The 21,732-nt window shown below is 43.6% G+C and overlaps 2 protein-coding genes and 1 non-coding gene across 3 annotated transcripts in view; all 3 read left to right on the top strand.

Annotated features, from left to right (window-relative positions):
- The window catches only part of LCP1 (lymphocyte cytosolic protein 1), a 49,418-nt gene extending 41,868 nt beyond the window's left edge, over positions 1 to 7,550 (top strand). The window contains exons 14-16 of the mRNA XM_006187346.3: positions 838 to 961; positions 3,673 to 3,797; positions 5,750 to 7,550. Coding sequence (XP_006187408.1) covers positions 838 to 961; positions 3,673 to 3,797; positions 5,750 to 5,882 — 382 coding nt within the window. The 3' untranslated portion in view covers positions 5,883 to 7,550. The remainder of the gene's footprint in view (positions 1 to 837; positions 962 to 3,672; positions 3,798 to 5,749) is intronic.
- A 6,705-nt stretch (positions 7,551 to 14,255) lies between these two features.
- On the top strand, positions 14,256 to 14,327 carry TRNAT-GGU. Its single transcript has one exon. It is a non-coding gene; the product is annotated as a tRNA-Thr (tRNA).
- A 4,000-nt stretch (positions 14,328 to 18,327) lies between these two features.
- The window catches only part of CPB2 (carboxypeptidase B2), a 34,833-nt gene continuing 31,428 nt past the window's right edge, over positions 18,328 to 21,732 (top strand). Inside the window, exon 1 of the mRNA XM_006187348.3 lies at positions 18,328 to 18,530. Within this exon, the coding sequence (XP_006187410.1) occupies positions 18,457 to 18,530 (74 nt within the window). The 5' untranslated portion in view covers positions 18,328 to 18,456. The remainder of the gene's footprint in view (positions 18,531 to 21,732) is intronic.

Here is a 21,732-nt window from a genome sequence, read left to right as displayed (position 1 = left end):
CTAGAATGAAGTCTCCAACCGATACTAACCCTTCCTCCCTTTGTTGTTCTGATGTCCTCACAAGCAGGCGTCTGATTCCATTTAACACCCCCCCCCCCCCGCATCTCCCTTAAGGTGGCAGAAGGACCCCTTTGGGCTTTTCTAACATTGAATTGTGCCTTGATGGTAATGGTTCCTTTAAGAAAAGCATCACTGCTTCAAATCCTTGGCTCCGTTCTCTTTCCTTCTCTTGTCTTCTGCTTTCTCATCTGACAATGACAGTGCTATTCCCTCTGCATCTCTCTCTCACCATAAATTTACATTTTGTTACTTCTAAAAGGAACTAATATTGTTATATATTCTTTTTATCCTCAAATGTAATGTTGTCCAGGCCATCTTCTGTGACAGACCCAGGGGAAAAAAAGAACTTTTCTATGCTGGCAACTCTCTGTGATAAAGAATTATTTAGCAACTCTTCTCCAGAAATCATTCTTTTTATTTTTATTGAAGTACAGTCAGCTTACAGTGTTGTGTCAATTTCTGGTTCACAGCATATGTTTCAGTCATACATATACATACATATATTCCTTTTCATATTCTTTTTCATTATAGATTACTGCAAGATATTGAATACAGTTCCCTGTGCTACACAGTAGAAACTTGTTACTTACCTATTTTGTGTATAGTAATTAGTATCTGCAAATCCGGAACTCCCAGTTTATCCCTCCCCACCTCCTTTTTCCCCTGGTAACCATAAGCTTGTTTTCTATGTCTGTTTGTTTCTGTTTTGTATTAAAAAAAGAATAAGACACAAATGAACTTACTTACAAAAGAGAAATCATTCCTGATTTCGCTCAGGTACACACTGAATATTCTTGAAGACATTGGAGGCGGGCAGAAGGTCAACGATGACATTATTGTCAACTGGGTGAATGAGACACTGAAGGAAGCGGAGAAAAGTTCATCCATCTCTAGTTTCAAGGTAACATGCTCTGTCTGCTGCTCACGGCCACCAGAGCTTCATGCTCATCTTCACTGTGTTCACTCTGGTTTCAAGGGCGACCTCCAGGGAGAGGTCTCTGAGGCTCCCCTCCCATTTTGATTTTGCTTGAATGACCCAAGCATTGTTTTGATGTTCCTAGGTCAGTTCGTTGATGAATTTCTTGTCATTTTCTCCCATAATAACCAATTTAAAAAACCCATTTTATATGTGATTTTAGGCATCGTTCTTCCGAAGGAGTAAGAAACATAATATTTTTTAAATGTGTACAGCTCCATGATTCAGATTATTAACATAATGAAGGTGAAATGTAAAATGCTTAAAGAGCTCCCATGCGGTGTTTTTTTTGAGAAAAAGCAGTTGTTTACTTGTATCCAAATCCCCTTTTTATTAATCACAGCATTATATTTTATTACATTTCTCAGCTCATGTTTTATACATTAGTTGGATCCTTCCTCAAGGGCCCTGCACCCTTGGTCCATATTAGAATGTCTGTGTTGCATCTCAACTACATTTTTCTGGTTTAAAGGTCAAGACTCGGGGGAGGGGCCCCTTCCGTTATGTTAACAGGGTCGATGAGGCAGTTCATCATGATATCAGTCCTCTGCTTCAAAATCAAGAAAAAAGTGGAAATCTCTCCCCTCCCAGAAAGGGCAGAAGGGCTGTCTCTAGGCTGGTGAGCTCAGCACACGAAACAGCCAGCTCGGTACCCCCTCCACTTAGCATCCCTTGCATCTGGGGAGCTGAGGAGAGGTGGGAGTGGAGGCCGGGACAGATGTGAGCAAGTTCTTCCATAAAGAGAGCGGGATTTGGAAAGGCGGTGGGGAAAGGCACTCAGGCTGGATCGCGCTCTGGGTACCAGGGGCCCCTTGTTTGTCCTGGGGGCTCCTCATTTCATCGTCACAGATGCAGTGAAGACAGCTTCACCACTTCCCCATTTTTACAGTCAGGGAACTGGAGCTCAGGTGACTCCTGAGGTTACAGCGGGTAACTGCAGGTGGTGACCCATCTGAGAGGGGAAAACACCTTTTAGCTGCGAGGTGAGGCTATAGAGCAGAATGTATCGATGGGTCACGTGACCATGGCCACGCAGTGACCGGTTAAACAGCCCCACGGGTGCATCTCTCTGTGAAACAGCTGTCCCTTGGCAGTGATGCTGCCCACTGCGTTACCCTGAAGCTTCTGGGATGGTCCTGTAAGGATTCATGGAAATGTTTGACAGGTTTTATTTTTCCTTGTGATGCTCTGGGCTTATTTTCTTCTGTCTTCTCACTGAGTCATTACAGAACTGATCAGGTAAAAAGGACCACAAAAGGAAAATGTCAAATTAGCCCCACACTGCTTTTCAGTGAAACCCTTAAAAAATAAACACAGCCCACTCCTGATCAACCACAGTGGAAACAGCCCTTGTCCCTCACCTATGAACGTGGCCAGCTGCTGGCCGTTTCTCTGCCCGTCAGCCCAGCGAGACTGCGGGAAGAAAGTAAGAATGAAGGCAAAACTCGTGTCTTTCCGTGTGGCTTCCCCTGTGCTTCTTCACCAAAAAATTCTGTGGAGATAGAAGCTCAGGTTCTATCCCCAGGATCTCCATTATAAATAAATAAATACATACATACATAAATAAATACATAAATAAATAAATACATAAACAAACTTTTTAAAAGTATGTTATTCTGTGTCTACAGAGGACCACTGCAAAGACCTTGCCTCTAGCAGGGGTCCTATGTCTTGCTTCTTGCTTAGAATTGGTTCTGATATGGACCCTCAAGGTGTGAGGTGTTTGGACCTGACTGCTCAGACGGTGACACGCAGTTGCCTCTCCATGTCTGTACTCACAGGTCCCTGGGGAGAGAGAAAAGATGGTGCAGAGTTTTGTGCGTTCTCACCTTAGAAGCATTCACAGCTCTGGGTGTGCCCATCAAACCGCTTACAAAGTGCCAAAGAAAGAGCCCAGGATTTTAAGTCAGAATAGCTGGTTCAAATCCCAGCCCCACCACTTATCAGCAAGTCATTTGACCTCAGAAGCTCCCTTTGTTCGCTGTAAATTAAGATTAGCTGCCTCCATCCAAGGCTATGGCAAGAAGTGAGATAATCTATAGAAAGTGCTGAGCACACCGTGAGATACAAACAAATATTAGTTACTGTCGTTGCATCTAATATAATTGCTGTCACTGTCTCCCAGACTCTTTTCTTTCCCTGAGGTCCCTAGGAGAGGACCATTTACTGAAATCTCCTGTCCAACTGAGACCTCGTCACTGTCCCTGCCCGTTACCCCTGGGATGTTCCTCTCTCAAATGAAGCAAGATTCCTCTTAATATCTTTAGTCTTTCCTTTCTGATTTTTTTTTTTTTCAAATCATCCCTTCCTCTACCAATAACCAGTAGTTAAATAAAACATACTTTAGCCCCTCTGTTTTCCTCTAGTTGTGCAAACTTCCATTCACTATTTGAGAATGGCCCTCTGTCTGTTGGCAGACAATGGGTTTCCTCTGCTTAGTGAGCCACCGGGAGGCTACGGATGTCCCTACAGAAACGACAGTGAGTTGGAACCACCATGTGCCACACACATGTGGCATTTCCCAGACAGGATGTATATGTTTCATCTTTAAGAGGAAAGAACCACCCATGACCCTTGAGCCAAATAGAAGTAACTCGGAGGCATATTGATGAAACCCATGCTTTCTCTCTGTGCAGGATCCAAAGATTAGCACAAGTCTGCCTGTTCTGGATCTCATCGACGCCATCCAGCCAGGTTCCATTAACTATGACCTTCTGAAGACAGAAAACCTGAACGATGAAGAGAAACTCAACAATGCAAAGTATGTAACTAAACCTGAGGTCCGGGGGGGAGAACCAACTGGCCGCTGGGCAGCTGTGAGGTCTAGTGCCTGCGCCTTTGTGCAGACATTTTAGTTTCACTGTTGATGCTTTTTCTTCTCATGACTTATGCGTTCCCACCATCATTATTTTCCATACCATGCAATAGTAGGTTAAGGCCCCAAGTGTTCACAGGCACAAGACAAAAAACAACTAAAAACAATTGAAATGGAAAACAATTGACTCTTTCGATTGATAGGCAATTCTCTAGTTTCAGAAAACCAATTTCCTAATCATAACCTTTGGGAGACTTCCTAAATAAAGTCCACAGTGGCCACAAATATAAACCCCCCTGTTTGTGAGTATCCGTGGATGTGCGTGGGCAGAGGTGGGGCCCAAGACCAGAGTCTTCACCAGCTTGAGAGCAGCTGCCATTTGCACAGTAACTCCCAGCAGCGCCCTTCTCTCTGTTCCCAGTTTGGAACAGTGGGGGATGTGGGTTCCTGGTATGCGGATGCACAATCTAGTGGAGAGAAGATAAGTAATTAGACAGCAGTTACAGAAGAGTGTGATGGATAGTGTGGAAGGAGGATTCCGGGTGCTCCGGAGGGGATGGAAAGGGAACTGAAGCCCTGCTATGTAGCATCTAAGCTGGCGTGGATCGAAAGGACCAGTAAGGAGGAGCCCAACAGGTGAGAGAGGTAGGACGAATATTGCAGCGGAAGGAAGGACATAGATGAAGACCCAGACATTTTTTTAAAAAACAACAGAACAAAAAGACCTTGAGCCTAAATGTTCAAGGGGGATGTGATAGGTTTAAGGAACTTGCTTGAGGATTAACAAATCTTAAGTTGTTCAGCTGAGATTCAAAGTCTGACTCCAGAGCCCAGGTTGCTAAGCACTAGCTTGAAAGGGCAAAAGATACAAAATTATTTAGAAAAATGAGTACAAGGAATTATATAAAACGCTAAAAAGTGGCTGTGGTGGCAAGATTAAGCATGGTTGGTTTTTGTTTTTTAAGCTCTAGTTTCTAACTTTTGAACAATTTTTCCTCTATATTTTTAATGGAAAATAAATTTTATTTTATTAATAATTAATATAGAAGAAGTGATTGAGAGATGGACAAGGAGAAAGAATGGGGAACTACTCCTGCCTGATGCTCTTAATTTAATTGATGGCCAGAGTAAGAGTAAAGGTATTTTAGGAGAGCTGAGGGAGGGGTGGGACTCGGGTGGATTGGAGAAGCTCTGTAGTAACCATTACCAGATAATAAATGAAGCGAGTAAAAGAACTGCCAGGTAACAGCGGGGGCTCATTTGAAAATAGATTACAACTAATAAAAATTATCTTCATCTAACCATAAACAGAGCAAAAATATTCCGATGCAGCTATGATAATCTTATGTGGAAAATGTGTCATGTAAAACTCGGTTATTCTACTGTTACAGTAACATAAATAAATACACATACATGTAGGCAAGGATTAGAAAGGAACAAGGAGTGAAAGAATTGATGTATAAGGTCGAGGTATTACAGACAGACGTCCCCTTTCCTCTTCCTTGTACAAATGTTCTTACAGTTGAAACATAGTCTGCAGACTTTCCCTCGCACACGTTCTTGTTCAGTTCTATGACTTTTTCTGCCACTGGACAGCCCAAGAGAATAAGCATGGTGTCGGCATCAAAAGGGGAGGGAGTTAGGAAACTCTCTGAGGACAAATAATAAATTTGGTAATTAGCAGGAGGCCGGACCGCAGGTCTGATGGAGTCAGGAGCTTTGTCGAACCCAGATCGGCCCACACACGTGGGAGGGAGCCTGTGATCTGCTCCCGCCACGCGAGGAGTGAGCTCTATGTGTAGTCTATGGTTTGGAGTGTATAGCACAGAGATGGCGTATATAGAACGACTGTAACTGATCCTGAGGGGTCCCCTCATTCTTCCTCTTTTCTCTTTTAGGTATGCCATCTCCATGGCCCGAAAAATTGGAGCAAGAGTGTATGCCCTTCCAGAAGATCTGGTTGAAGTGAACCCCAAGATGGTCATGACAGTGTTTGCTTGCCTCATGGGGAGAGGAATGAAGAGGGTGTAAGGACCCAGCGGGCGGGGCTGGAGGCGCATGCGCGTTTTTGACTGCTCAGTCCTGGGTGCTCCCCGGAAACGCAGGGACCCGTCAAGCATTTCCAAAGATTTCAAGTTGGTGACATGATACGAGATTCCAAAAGGGGTATATCTGTGCAGCCAAGTAGCCTTCGTGTATTTAACAGAAAATGCTTTATTCTTTGCAAAAGATCCAGTCTCTTACAAATTTTTTCTAATCATTGAATTGATTGCTTCTTTGAATATCTAGAGGAAAAAAAGAACTTATTATCGAGGCACCCTTCCCAGCTTTTGCCATTGGAGTCAAGTAGAGAAGCCGCAGTGTTGTTAATTTTAACATAATCTTTCCAGCCAGCTTAATGTGGCTGCCTTCTTGTTCAAGGTGAGAACCAGGAGGGGAGAATCGTCAAACCAGTCCTAAAACCGGCTTCTGGAGGCCAGCGTTTGATCTGTTGCAGCCTCCTTCGCGTCGCCCTTCCCCTACACTCTATCTGCCTGTGGCTTGGCTCTCCGCCCTCTCAGAGCTATGCCTTCTTCACGGCCCCGCTCTGCTGACCAGCCTCCTTCCTGGGCCACTTGGCTCATCTGACAAATCAGTCGGGCTGTTGGGGTCCCAAGAGTCTCTGGTAACCTGCAGAAGACTCGTCATCAGAGCCTTTTCTCAGGACGAGGGTCCCAAATGTCATCAGATTTTGTTTGTTCAGCCAATAGGAAGCCCTCTGTTTTTAGCCCTAGGATCTGGGCTCAGACTAGATCTAACATCCTGCATACTGTGCCTTCAGATAGATTCTTAACTCTCTCCGCGGAAAGTTAGATCCAAGGAGGGTGTCATTGAGCAGAAAGCCACTGGGGGGCAGTGTGGAGCCATAATAGAGCATCTGCCCTTTGGTGCTGCCTCTCCAGATATTTAGCCCTGCTATTACGTCTAGTTATGGTGGGATGGCTAAATCTCTGGTGCCTGGGAACCATCCTGCTCTGACTTCATTTGCATTTAAATCCTCCTGTATCTGATTGCTTCCAGGACATAGTATCAGTGTTTACTTTTTTGATACCCCCAAGCTCCCAGGGGCAATACGTGCCAACAAACGGTGCCCCCACTCCCCTCCCTCCAACACACACTTATATACACACAGACTTAGCTGGCTGAGTTGCTTAACAAAGAGCTAATTTACTGGATGTTTAAAGAATTCCAAAACAAAAGCAAAGGAACAGTGTGAATTTGAGCACTTCTGAGAGATTAAACAATTTCCTTGAAAACCTACCAAAGGCTAAATTGCAGCAGAGCATTGGGCACCCACAACTCGACCCCCCTCTCTCGTGGTGAAAGGGCTCATCACTGAGGTATCCTCTTTAGGGGTGCTATGTAATGGAACTTGGCCATTTTCCAAAGCAATTGAAATGCCTCACGCTGGATCTATTCCCTGGTAGTGGGCTCAGGAAGCCAGTGCGTGGTTTCTTTGGGCCCATCCCCTGTGTCTCTGCTGCATCTGAATGCAAAGTGGTTGGCTTTGTCTTAATCTGCATTTAATGTAGCCTCCGATGATCCTCCCCCATCTGCCTCCAGGAAGAATGTTACTGCCTTAAGGGTAAATGAAGGTGAATTAATGTTCAAGACCTCTCCAAATAAAATCCTCCCTCTGTTGGACGTCTTCTGAAGGTTTCATAAGAGTGTACAATAACTCACTCGTTCATTCATTCAACCAACATGCACCAAGGGCCTGATGTGTGCTGCGCACTGCGCAGGGTTTGGGGAACATGCCTGTAAATGAGGCCGGCATTGCGCTCAGCTGATCAGGAAAGAAAGCTGTTAAACAATTAACTGACAGGTGTAACGAGTGATTAATGAGGGCTGGGCGTGACAGGCTTAGCAGAGAGGAAACCGTCTAAGGAGATGTATTTTAGCTGAAAACTGAAGTTAGACCAAGAAGACCAAGAAGAGGAGAAAACTAAAGGTAAGACACAAATTCTCAGAAACACGTTGAACCCAGTCATGAACAAAAGCCAGACCTGGGGACTGGTGTGAAATGGCTTCTAGGGTGATTTGAGGAGGAACCTTTGAGGCCAGCAGCTCCTGGGGGCTCCTCTCTAGCTTGGGCTGGTGGGGGAGGGAGGGGTCGGCTGCGGGGTTCTGCTGCAGCCGGCTCCAGGGGGTGGGCTGCTGGGACAGAAAAGCCTCTGTTTGGCATGGTCACATCCTGACCTGCAGACGTGTCACTCACCTACACAGCTGCTAGGAGGCTGGGCTTTTGTATGTGCCCCTGCATCACCAGTGGCCGCTTTTGGGAGATGGCTCTTTCCTGGCTGGACTATTCCTGCAGCTTCTACACTCAGGAGGTAGCGGTCTTCCCTTCACATCAAGAGGCTGCCAATGGTGAGTGGTGTTCTTTGTGTGTAGACTGCACTGATGGGTTCCTGGACAGAAAGGCTGAACGGGTACAGGAAAACAGAAGAAACACTACCAAGGGAAGAAAACCAAGACTCTGGGGGAAGAGAGGCTAAAGGAATGCGGCAGTGGAAGCATGATCATTTTTCTAAATTTAAAAGTCTTGATTACATTTTCGTCAACCAAGTGTGGCATCAGAAAGTCAAATTGTCCCCAAGGGTCTCCAGTGGAAGGTAGGCCACCTCCCCACCCCCGTGTCTCGTGGTGTGTTCTGGAGTCCGCTCATATGGGTTCCCATTGGCTCCAGTGTTAAACCACTGTTAGCTTGAAATTGGCCATGATGGGCGTGTTTCCACCACAGAAATGTTCATACACCACAAATAGGGGTTTTTATCCCCTGAGATCTGGTTTAGCAACCCACCCCTACTGTCCCAATGCCTCAGTTCCCCTCCCAGTTGGCAACCACTGTTACAAATTCCTTTTGTATCCTTTTAGAAAAATTCTATGCACATGTTACACACACCCTTTGTTACAAATATTAGCACTTCATACAATTCACCCTGCATCTCACTTTCTTCACATCTTATCTTGGAGATTGGTCCATACTGTCAAATATAGACCTGCCTCAGTCTTCAACAGGTGCATTTTATTCTGTTGCATGGATGTGCCGACCTATATTTAACCAGGGGCCTATAAATGGGTATTTAGGTTGTTTCAATCCTTTGCTACAGCAAATAAAGCCACAGTGAATAATACTATATCCACTTCTGCACAGAATGGTCATTTTAATATAAAAGGTACTCTAGCAAAGGCATCGAACACTGGAGAGTAACACCTAAATCCTCCTCTGAGGTTTCCTCAAAGTATTTGGCAAAGAATCCTGAGCTGGGATGGACCCCTGAGCTCATCCCAACTTCTCCATTTCAGGTCTGAAGAAGCATGTTAATCCAGCAAGGAGATAATATGTACATTCAAACTGTAATACAAAGCAGACTGATAAATGCTATAACAAGTGTGTAAATAAAGTATGGGAGCTCAGGGCAAAAATTAACTCTGAACGAAGGATTAGCAAAATTTTGCAGAAGAGCTGACCTCCCACTAATGAGAAGTAATCAGGAACCACGCCTCACCATGTTGATGTCCCTCCAGAGCCAAGCATTTTCTAGATTTTTAGTAAGAACTGGATACCTTTTTAAAAATTGATTTGTATTAGACATAAACAAATGTTTCCTGACTGAGGGAGATGCCAAACAGAGAGAAGTCACTGTGGGAAAAGTTGTGAAATAGACCTACCCGCAGAGTTTTTAGAAAAGGAGGATTCCTGTATGTTTAGGAATTATGGCATTCGAGCCAGACTGATGCAATGCATTTTACTAGATAGGCTTTTAAAAGTCTTAGCCAACCTAGTGATTTTATCCATCTAAACACATGCACACAACCTGCACCCCAGTGTTCACAGCAGCAGTATTTACAATAGCCAAGACATGGAAACAGCCTAAATGTCCAGCAACAGATGACTGGATAAAGAAGCTGTGATATATTTATACCATGGAATACTATTCAGCCATAAAAACTGACAACACATTTGCAGCAATGTGGATGTTCCTGGAGAATGTCATTCTAAGTGAAGTAAGCCAGAAAGAGAAAGAAAAATACCATATAAGATCAGTCATAAGTGGAATCTAAAACAGAACAGAACAAAACAAAACATAAATACAGAACAGAAACAGACTTACAGACATAGAATACAAACTTGTGGTTGCCAAGGGGGCGGTGAGTGGGAAGGGACAGACTGGGATTTCAAAATGTAGAATAGATTAACAAGATTACACTGTATAGCACAGGGAAATATATACAGGATCTTGTGGTAGCTCACAGTGAAAGGAATGTGGCAAGGAATATATGTATGTTCATGTGTGGCTGAAAAATTGTGCTCTACACTGGAATTCAACACAACATTGTAAAATGACTATAACTCAATAAAAAAATGTTTAAAAAAACACGCGCACACACACGCACACACAATCTAGTCTGTCCCTTGGAGCACAATTACAGTCTCAATTGTAAGAAGTAGGTAAACTCAGCCCCCCTTCCACTAGCCCATTTCAAACTGACGCTTAACGCGTGGGAGACGTTCCCCTGTGCGCCAGTGTCCCTGCGCGGCTTCGAGGCCCACCTTCCGAGCAGTTACTGTGCTGTAGTCATACAGCAGCTGCTGAGAAATCGACCTTTGTTCTCTGTCCACCCCAGTGTGCACTCGGATTAAATCCCGGCAGTGCTCTCAGTGAACTTGCCACTGCCCGTCTCTGCTGACATCATGATCCAGTAGCCAGAATGGACGCCCAGAACGAGTTAGCAGTGCTGACCGATCCTCTTGTGAAATCTAGTTACTCAGACAGTTTCCTAACAAAATTCCAGTAACCAAACTCTCAGCTGCCAAGGACTGCTCTTTACTCAGTGTCCTCTCTCTCTATTTTTTGGAAGGCAGAGTTTACCAGTTGAGGCTGTGCATGGGTGACCAAAAAAGGGGGGGAAAATTGTGTAAATGTTTTTCACGTCTGAAGTCTGCGTAGACTTAGTCACCCATCTTATGCTAGGTACAGATAACCTAGTCAATATCCACTGTCGCACTTTTAACAGCTCAACAGGGCCACAAAATGGCAGTGATTTTTGTATTACCTGGCACGTCAAAATTGGGGAGTTCCATTTAAGCAAGTATTTAGGTTACTAAAAAGTTACCCTATGTTAATTTTTGGAATAGCAATTTTTAGAGGATTAGAATGCATGCAAATATTTGATTCTAAAGCCCTGGGCAATCCAACATAAAAGTTAACGATTTGGCAGGCATTTTGGGGTTGGGCTATACCGTGGCCCCACTGTTAAGAGTCTGAATTTTCAAACCTCCTTGCTCTAAGCGTAGTACTCAGGCCAGGGGCACCTGGAAGCTGGTTAGAAATGCAGAATCTCAACCCCACCCCAGACCTACTAAAAATTTGTGTGTGCATTAAAGTTTGAGAAACATTGTCCTAAAAGAAGAGCATTCTTCTTAAAAGGTCTACAGTTGATAGGCAGTTAAATTTTAACCAGCTTTAAATTAAATGACACATTCTCAATTACGCTAGACTTGAGAGATTAAAATCACCCTCCACTAACCTATTCCCATCATCATTGTTCATTTGAGGAAGCCAGGGAACTCTGCCCTCCATTTGGGTGTCTCCCTCGTCACCCAGCCTTGCCTTTTGCTGTCCCTCTCCTCCTTGGACCCTCTCCTCCCTGTGGCGCCCACTCCCAGACACAGGTGCCGAAAGTTGCATCTTCCTGGTCCTGCTGGCTACACTTAAGGTGCCTCTTGGCACAGCCTTCTCTCCCTGGCTGCCCAGGGCTGCCGCTTTAATGTATCTGACCCAGTTGGTACCACATCACTTAAATCTTTGCTCCTGTTCCTTCACTACCTACATCAAACCTACTGGCTTTTCTCCCACCATCTCTAGAGCAATCTCTCTATGACTTCCAGTGACAGCTAAGTGACTTAGGGAACCAAGCTGTCCCAGAGGGAGCAGATCATGGCCCTTCAGTGCCTACTCTTCTCTCCTCCAAAACATGCACTTTACAACGCCCTTCTAGGGGTATAGCTTCATCATTGTTATCTTCGCTGAGTCCCTAATGGCAAAGAGAGAGGAAAGTGCCTTCCAAATGAACAACCACACATGCAGAGGTCCAGGGGATGGGAGAAGCTGGTTGTCCTTGAGGAACTGAAAGGTCAGCATGGCTGAAGGAAAGTGAAAACAGCCACCGATCACAGAAAAAAGGATGAAACATGGAGAGAAACAGATGGAGTAGTGAGAGGTTTAGGGATGGTTCTCAGACTTGAGGGTGCTTGAAAATCACCCGGGGAAGCTTGTTAGAACACAGATTTTCCAGATCCCACCTTGAGATTCAGTGCTTTAGAGGGCTGGTGGGCCCAGGAGTCCGCATTTTCCCACAAATACACCCAGAGATTCTGGGATTCGCAGATCACCCTTGGAGAAGCACTTGTCCTGATCAACTATTCCTCAGCCCTGGCTGCACAATGGCCTCGCCTCAGGGGCTTTATAAGATGCTGATGTCTGTGCCCCTCCCTCCGAGGTTCTGGTATAATTGATCTGATGTGCAGGTAGGGCAGCTGGACATTTAAAAGATGCCCACATGACTCTAATTGGCAGTCAAGTTTGGGAACTAGTAGTCAACAGCCTGGCGTACTCTTCAAAGGGCCAGCCCAGGTGGAGCATCTTAAAAAGCAGAGAGACCAATAGAAGGGAGTTTAGAAAGGCAGAGTGAAGGGGTGGAAGTGTTCCAAGGACAAACCTTGCTTTTGTCATATCCAGCCAACAAGCATCTGCCTCTCTGGGTGCCAAATAACACTCCTGGGGCCACAAGGCTCAGGCTCAGTGTTTCTAGCCAAAGCGAGGGCCTCAGAACCCAGGATGGAGTCCTCTGCCTTCAAGCCTCAAACCCCCCACTGCAGCAGCTCCTGAGGTATCATCTTTCCTCCATCTCAGAAACCCAGAGGGCCAGCCATGCCAAACCTTTGTGCAAATTATAAAACTGCTTCGCTCTGCATGAATAAACATGAGAGAGAATGTGTAGAGGAAAGGAAAACATTTATCAACGATGTGTCTTCTAAACCTCCCAAGATCATGCAGCTTTAATGGCTGAATGATTTTGAAAGGAAAACTTGTAAATTGAGCTGCCCCTGAACTCATACTAAAATGCCATGAAATTAATTGACTCTCTCTGTGCTTACCTAACGGTAAGCTGCGCTGCACACCCAAGTCGGGGCCAGCCCAGATTACAGTTAACACGCTGCCTTATCCTCAGGCCACTCCAATCAAGAAGGCAAAGCAGCCACCCCTCACAGGGCAGGTTACCTTCTTAGGCACCATCTTAATAAAGGCAGAGGGTTACGGCTCTTGAATAAAAACACTTGCTATATGATTTTTGCCACCTCATGTTCCAAATTGACTGGAGAACAAATGGGCAAATTAGCTGGGCCCCAGGAAGCATGAGTCAGCCAGATAGATCCCCCAGGACTAGATTGCCTTCCGGGCAGTGACTCACCACCTAACTCTGGGATCAGCAGAGGAGAGGACAGCTGTCCCCAAGGTCACCATGACCTGGAAAAGGCTCTAAGCAGAGAACACGTTAGCACCTGGCAGCTCTCTTCCTAGTTTGTCTTCTTTTTATGAATGGGATATACTGAGCACCTGTTCTGCCTGTCACTTGCAGATGTTATCCCATTGGGTCCCCAAACAGCCCTCAGAGGTGGGTTATCATTAACCTCATTTTCCTGAAGAGGAAACGGCACCTCCGAGAAGCTAAGAGATTTGCCTGTGAGCTATGGGTGGAGAGCATCTGATCAAACTCTTGTGTTCTTTTCACTTCCCTTTCTCTCCCTCCACCACCCTTCTTCATATCATAAAGTCAACTCCTAAGAGTTAAATTTGAGGAATTTGGGCTGTACACGACTGTGTAACTACCACCACCATCAAAATAGAGAATATTTCCCCCACTCCAAAAAACTCTCCTGTACCTCTTTGTAGGTTAATCTCTTCCTCCTCAGCCCCAGCCCTGGCAAAAACTAACCTATTTCCTGTCTCTGTCATCTTGCCTTTCATGGGGCCAGAGTATATAAATACCTCCTATAGATCAGTGATAAGACAAAGCATCTGATTCAAAGTCAGCAAACAGTTTAAACACACACACACACATTTATAACCAATAAGCATAGAAAAGTTTCTCAACTTATTAGTCATCTTAAAAACTTAAATCAAAGCCCAAATTAGACACCACCACACATGTACTAGAATGGCTAAAATGAAAAAGACTGCATCAAATAACAAGGATGTGGACCAACCAGAACTCTTAATATATGTTGGTGGGAGTGTAAAATGCGGTCCTGTGGCCACCTTGAAAAGAGGCACAGCATCCACTCATTTGGGGGCAGGGGGCATAGCTCATTGGTAGAGCACATGCTTGGTGTGCATGTGGTCCTGGGTTCAATCTCCAGTGCCCCTGTTAGGGGGAAAAAAAAAAAGAAAAAAGGCACAACGGTTGCCTCTAAAACTAAACATCTCCATGACTTAGCAATTCCATCCCTACATATTTACACAAACTAAAATGTATAAGCCATCAAAAAAGCCTTGCATAAGCATATTCATAGCAGCTCTATTCATAACAGCTCCAAACTGAAAACATCCCGGATAGCCATTACCAGGAGAATGGATAAACAGTGTCCTATTACTGAGTAATAAAGAGCAAATGAATTGCTGGCACATGCAACAACATGAAAGAATTACTGAAACATGCTGAGCAAAAAAAATCCTGACCCAAAGCTACATGCTCTATGCTCTAGACTAAATGTTTGTGTTACCTCCCCCGACCTTCCCCTCATTTTTTGTTGAAACCTAATCCCCAGTGTGATGGTATTTGGAGGTGGGGCCTTTAGGAGGTGACTGTCATGATCGTGGCAGCCTCGTGAATGGGACTGGTGCCCTTATAAGGGAGACGCCAGAGACCGCGCCAGCTTTCTCTCTGCTGCGTGAGGATGCAGCAAGAAGGGGCTCTTCACAATGTTACCAAACGCAAGTTCTTGTGCCGGATGCACAGTGAGGCCAAACAAACCGAAACATCAGAGTTTGGAGCAGAGAAAGGTTTACTGCAGGGCCGAGCAAGGAAGACGGGGTGGTTCATATCCAAGAAAACGCTGAACTTCCCTAAAGGGTCTCAGCAAAGCATATTTAAAGGCCAGGTAAATGGGGGTGGGGTCACAGGGTACATGATCAGATGTGCACAATTCCCTGATTGGTTGATGTTGAGGTAACAGGGATGATCAACACTATCAACCCCTAGGCGCCAGAAGGTCTGGGGGCCCCGTGCTCACGATCATCAAGTAGTTAGTTTCCTCCCTTTGGCGGTGGGTTTTTTAGCATCTGAAAAACTCAGGAAATATACATAAGATACTGTGAAGGAAAAACCGGGCTGGTCTAACAAGATAACTCACAAGTCTAAGTATTGGAATACTGATCTGAGTTCTGCTAGACTAACTTGTAAATCTAGGTTAATTAGTGTTGGTTTGCTGTTCATGTTTTTTGCTAGCCAGCTGGGTTTTCAAAAATACATATCTGGCTTTGGAATGTTGGTTTGCTGCCTCCCCGCCTCCACTTTTGTGATGATAATGCTGCTAAAGCTCTTCCATGCCTATTGGCCGAATACCCCAAGCTTGTACTTTACCCTATAAAACCTCATGCGCATGTCTTGGAGGTGCTCAGAGCTTCGGAGCAGAAGCCCCTCTGAGCCCGCCGGCGTAATACATCTGAGGACTCCAACCCTCCGAGTGGTGCTTGTTTCTTGACTGGCCTGTCGTTTCCATAACAATACTATTAACTGGGTACTTCGGAGGAAGGTGTGGGGCCGGTATCTGTTCTGAGAAGGCACCACAGGATCCTGATCGGTTATAACCATGTATTGAGCCTGTGCCTTGGTTTTGGACTTCCCACTTTCTAGAACTGTGAGGGAAAAAAAGTTTGATATTTAAGCCACCTAGTCTACAGTGTATTTGTTTTAGCATCCCAAACTGACTAGGACAACATGTGATTCTACAAAGTTCTAGAACAGGCAAAGTTAATCTGCGGTGATAAAATCAGAACAGCTGCTGCGTGAGTCTGTTGGGTAATTGACTGGGAGGACAGGCAGGAATTTTCTGAAGTGATGAAAATTTCCTGTACCTTGACAGAGGTGTGGGTTACTCAAGTACGCATGCTTGTTGGAACTAATCTAACTGTATACTTAATAGCTGTGTATTCCACTGCCTGTATCTCAATTTTAAAAAGACATTGCCCACTGTTACCTAGGACTGGTTTATAATAGTTGCTGGTCTGTAGGAGACAAGGAATAGGTAAACCAGGAATAACTAAACCAGTAACTAAGTCAAATCACCTGACTGGTGGCTGGATCTTTGAAGGCCACGATGTTATCACAGCATAGAAACTCCGAAAACCAGTGTAAGACAAGGTTCTGGGGTCTCAGCAAGAGCTCTGAAAAAATGATAACCATAAAAAAAATCAAACAATGAAATAATTTAAATGATATTTTTAAATACAATATAAAGACAACATGGATAATGTAGTCTAAACAAGACACAAAGAATGAATTAGAGTGTTTGAAGATAATGCTGAGAAATGCACCCAGAACTCAGCCTACAAGGACAAAGATTATGGTTTTTAAAAACATGAAAGGACAGTTTCAAGACCTGGAGGGCAGATCAAGGAACTCCAGAGGGAGCCCCTAAAAGGGACTAGCAGAGATCCAATAGCTGAAGAAATAATAAAATGATTTTCCAAAATTGAAGAACTATCTAAATCCTAGGATCAAAAGCACATTCTGTGTACTGAGCAGGATGATAAAAAGTAAATCCACATCTAGACCAGAGTAATGGATCTGAGGAGCGCCAAAAATAAAGATAATCCCTTAAAAGTCATTGAGAAGAAAGCTGACCTGCGGGGGAACACCTTCTAGGCGGCAGATTCCAACCACAAAACAGTAGATGCCAAAAGACAACTGGAGACCTGCCACACTAGACCATTGCCTCCAAACTAGTCTTTGAAAGTGAGGGCAGAATAAAATTACTGTTAGACATACAGAGTATAATAGAATTTACCACCATGGGATCTTAACTAAACAAAGGAATTTTTTCAAGATTGCTTCAAGAAGAAATGTAAACCCAGGGGGAAAACATAGGATACAAAAAAAATAGCATAAAAATTGATAAAATTTGTCAGTAAATTTTAACTGTTGTTGACTGTTATTTTAAGGTTTCTTTTTGTGTTTATAAAATAAGGTTAAGTTCACTTGGGTTAGTTTTTCTTTCCCCTTCTCCCCTTTAGTGTGGTTATGTTATTTATTTGGAAAAAAAATTAAGTTCATCTGGTTTTGTTTGTATTCATGTTATTTACGGGATTGTTTGAGTATGTGAAACATTGAAACTGGTTCGAAAACTCAGAGGTATTCAAAAAGTTTTACTCAAAGAAGTGTCCTTTCCCCCTTGCCCCATGCCCCCCATCTCTTCTACTCTGTTCTTATTCTCGCTTTTCCATCGTTTTTCACTCACTCACTGCAGATAACCCATCTCGTTGATTTCTGGTCATCCTTCCTGTGTTTCTTCCTCCACAAATGAGCAGATACACGTGTATTTTCTTGTTTCTCCTTTCTTGTAAAAAAGGTAGTTTTAGTGGAGTTCACCTTGCTCTATTAAATGTGTTTCAATAGCTTTGAATCTCAGAAAGAGAGATTTGAAATCTCAGTCCTTTCCTTCTCAGAAGTCCACTGTGGGGTGATTGATTTATTTTGTAAATTTTCCTGCCCTGACCTCAAGAATATTCAAATGCATTTACCAGTGGGAATGCAGGGAGAGGACCAGGGCTCCCTCCACTTCCTGAGACTTAGATGTGGCCCCTTATCTGATAAATTGCTATACACGGTGCTACCTGCAGAATGATGTGTGGTAAGCTTTGGTTTAGACGATGACTATTAGGGTGACCTTCTCTGAAAAAACATGATTCAAAGCAACCTGATTTTTTTACTTCTCAAAAGAGCTCCCCACAACTAGTGTTCCTGTTCTTTTATGGGTGGACCCATTACTCCACATGGACAAGAAAAAAAAATCTCTCTGAATGGAGATTTTATCACCCTCCATACAAGCTCTCCTTCTCAGCCTTGTATCAGCCATAATTTTGAAAAACTCGCCTTCTCTGGCTTCATCTAAGTTGAAAATGCTGAAAAAGACAAAGGCAAGGGAAGACCGTATTAGTCCTCCACTGGAGGCCTCCCTCAGCATGGGCTCTGATCCACTGGTCAATACTCTGATTCTTCAGTAAACCAGACGTGTTCCCGCTGTGTTACTATCTTTTCATTTTTGGCCTCGTTTTCTCAGAAGAGTTAAATATTTTCTAGGAAGTCTAAACTGAGAACAACAACACTCACCCTACTTTCTTTTTGAGAGTGGAAAAGAAAGCTGAGTCTATTGATCACAGAAATGGGAGGGAACATGCATTATATTTTAACCAGTGTGTAAAGAAGGCTCTTCTGTAATCAGCTATCCGGACCCTTCTCTTCAGAGAATTTCGTTTTATAGCAAATCGCTGTTGGGATGAAGCTTTATAGCTTTGGAGTCCTTGTAGCCACCATCCTCTTCTGTGAGCAGCATGGCTTCGCATTTCAGAGGTAACCTGGCAGCACCCTAGATGGTGGTGGGTCATCTCCTCTACTTGTTTGCCCCCAACGGAATCCAGTCCATGCATTGGACTAGGGAGCAAAACGTTCAGGTTTGAAGGTCAGCTCTGTCTGCAACTTCCCGTGTTGCCCTTCCAAATTGTAGATGTCAGTATAATGAGGATTTCACTAGAGCTAAGGTCTTTTTTTCTTTTCTGGCTCTAGTTTTATTACTGAGAAAACTTGGGATGATATGTATATTCAGTGGCTATGAAAATGAGAGGAATAGAATCTTCTGATTTTTGAAAATATATTTAGTTACATCCTATCGCATTGCACGTTTTATATTTTTCTTGCCTTCACAGATACCACTGTATGAACTATGGATAATTTTTTTTTCTTGTACATGAAACATGGGAGGGAGAAGAGGATAAATGTATCAAACAGGAGGTCTGGGTTGAGCATGGGTATTCAGCATGGAATACGAAAGGAAGAAAAGCTGTGTTATAAAGAACACACACAGGAACACATCTCATTCTTATTTTGCTTGGTAGAATGATTCCCATCGGAATTTCTACTATAAACCGCTTGAAAGAACACAAACGAACTCATACCCCAGCCTATATAAAACATGCTGTAAATAGTCCCGGGTTATATGTATTATTCTAATTGATTAGCGAGTCAATTTTTAGGCTCTTCAACATTGATATTGTTTCCTTTGGAATTATTTTGTTCTTCCTTTTGTTTTGCTTCTGTGATCTTTTTCTTCTCCAATTATCTGAGGCAGATTCCTCTCTCCATGTTAGCAAATGGCAAAGAGGGAAGGGACATACCAAGGGCAGGAAAATTCTACCAAAAAAATGTTCCTGAGTTACAAGGAGCCATAGGACAGCATTTAAGAAAAGAGAGCTTGACTTGTGAGCCAGAAGCTGTGTTTGCCCATCATCACTAAACCAGGTATAGTTGGTTGATTCTTTTTTGTTCAAAATGATTGTCAAGTGTCAAGCCACAAATTCCATCACCAAGTGATTGTTCCTGAAATTGAAAAGGGGGTCAGATTGCTAGGATTATTGGTGACTTCTGTCTCTATGTATTATCAATAAATCAGATGACTATGATTTCTAAGGTTCTTGCCAGTTCTAATATACCATTACTTGGCGATTGGCTTTAATTAAGGGTAAAAGAGAGAGAAGGAGAAAAAACTGATATGAAAACGTCCAATCTGGATCCTGGAGACAGTGGAGGTATCATTGCTAGAGAGGGAAACGGAGGCTGTGCCTGGTTATTTAGCTTCTGTGTTGTTCCAGGCACTGGGCTGGGAACTCAGAAATGTTAGCTCATTAAATGCCCACAATTCTCTAGCAATCTTTACCGATATTTTACAGAGGAGGAAAATGAGCCTCAGAGGACTAAATTATTGGCCCCCATATCTAACAATAACTGGAGAGTTTGGATTAAACCCCATGTTTGCCTCATTTCAACTCTTCTCACTGGACTAGTGTGGCCTCTAAAAATTATAGAAATTAGGAAGAGAGCCAATTTGAAGGGAGGTCACAGTGATTTAGTCACAGCGAGTTGGCAGAGAAGACAGTTGGTCTGGAAGGTAGCCTGGAAGAGAAGCCGGGGCTGGAGGTCCAGTCTCAAGGTCCTCACCGACGGCAGGTCTAAAGGTGGCCTCAGCGCCAGCCCGGCACGAGCATCGTCATAGCCGGCTGCGGCCGGGCTTAGCGGGCTCACCCCAGACTGCCATCTGGACCTTATGGTGGACTAAGCTCCTTCATAAGACGTCCGTTAGCAACACACACCAAAGCTCTACTGTGTTGCTGCAAAATGAATCAGCATGTAGCAGGTCAACGGGACTAAGCCTTACGGAATAAAGGAAATACATAGAAGTAAAACAGTGAAGAAATGAATGAGAAAATTCCCTCATGCATGGTTCTTCTTACTATTTTTTGCTTCAACATACATTTTGAAGTCTGATTGATACCCATGCTTGAAGAGAGGGTTGAGACTATGACTCACATATATTTTAATGACATCATATCATATTGAACATACTTAATACTCTGTGCGTAGCGTGATGGTTTCCATGCATTGGAGGAGGGGGAGCTGCAGCTTTGTGGGCAGATGCTTATCCGATTGCTGGGTCCCATCCCTCCACTAGAAATAACATTACAAATGCTTCTTTCCGTGAGTAAAAATAATTTTTTTTAACCAAATGTTTCTGAGCACTGCTTTTCCAGGAATTGCCTATGACTGAAGCTAAAAGAAAAATCTAATTTTATTCAGGGCGACAGACTTTGATGAATTCTTTTCTGGGGGCAAAAATATAACCCCTCTTGGAAAGAGCTAAGGGTCTGGCTTTTTCCTAAAGCTGTTCTTTGTCATCGTTTTCTTGTCGTGATCATTTTCCTAAAAATGCTTTGCGTTCAGGCAATCTCTTAGTGGCTGATTTGTAGGTGCATCTTGATAAATCTCATCAGTGAAATGCCCTGGAACAAGAACAAAAAAAGTTTTAAAGGCATAAATACCATCTGCCAAGGAGAAAGGCAGCCAAAAAAAAAAAAAAAAAAAGTCTCCATATTCACTTACTCTTAAAAGCCAAACACTATAAAGGGTAAAAATAAAATACTAGCAAGAATCTGGTAAACAGTCATTAATTGCATTGTACTCTGATTACCCAAGTGCAGCCAATCAGCTGAGGCTAAGTAGGAAGGAAAAGAAGGAAAAGGAATTGGAGAGCAGAGGAGGGTTGAGGATAGAGGGCTTTTGAATTATTAATAGACCACAGGAAATGTTCCTTCTGTTGACTTCATATACTATCTGCCACCTAGAGACCGGCTTGTTCTCTTTCACTTATCTCCCACTGATATATTATTTTCATCTTAGAGAACAGGGCACTAGTGGCTTTAAAATGCTGTAATGCTTAGAACAAAATTGCAGCCTTGGGCTAAATTCCATTGTTCAGAGGCATCGCACAAGCTTTTTACATTCAAAAATAATCTCTCAGTACTATGGTAAGTGTGAACCATCCTTGTAAATCATAGCAGGGGACAGACATTGATGAGTATAATCTTATTCGTAGGGGGAAAGCAGCAGAGGAAATGTTGCCTAGGTATTAAAAACTCAGGAGCTGGAGAGTTGAGTTGCAACCTCAGGACTGCTGCTCATTTGGTCTTGAACAATTTGAGTCCTCTCTGAGCCCATGTTTACT

The sequence above is a fragment of the Camelus ferus genome, chromosome 14, assembly GCF_009834535.1.
Source record: "Camelus ferus isolate YT-003-E chromosome 14, BCGSAC_Cfer_1.0, whole genome shotgun sequence".
Classification (NCBI taxonomy): domain Eukaryota; kingdom Metazoa; phylum Chordata; class Mammalia; order Artiodactyla; family Camelidae; genus Camelus; species Camelus ferus.
Note: the sequence above shows the minus strand (reverse complement) of the source record. Positions and strands in the feature narration are given on the sequence as shown.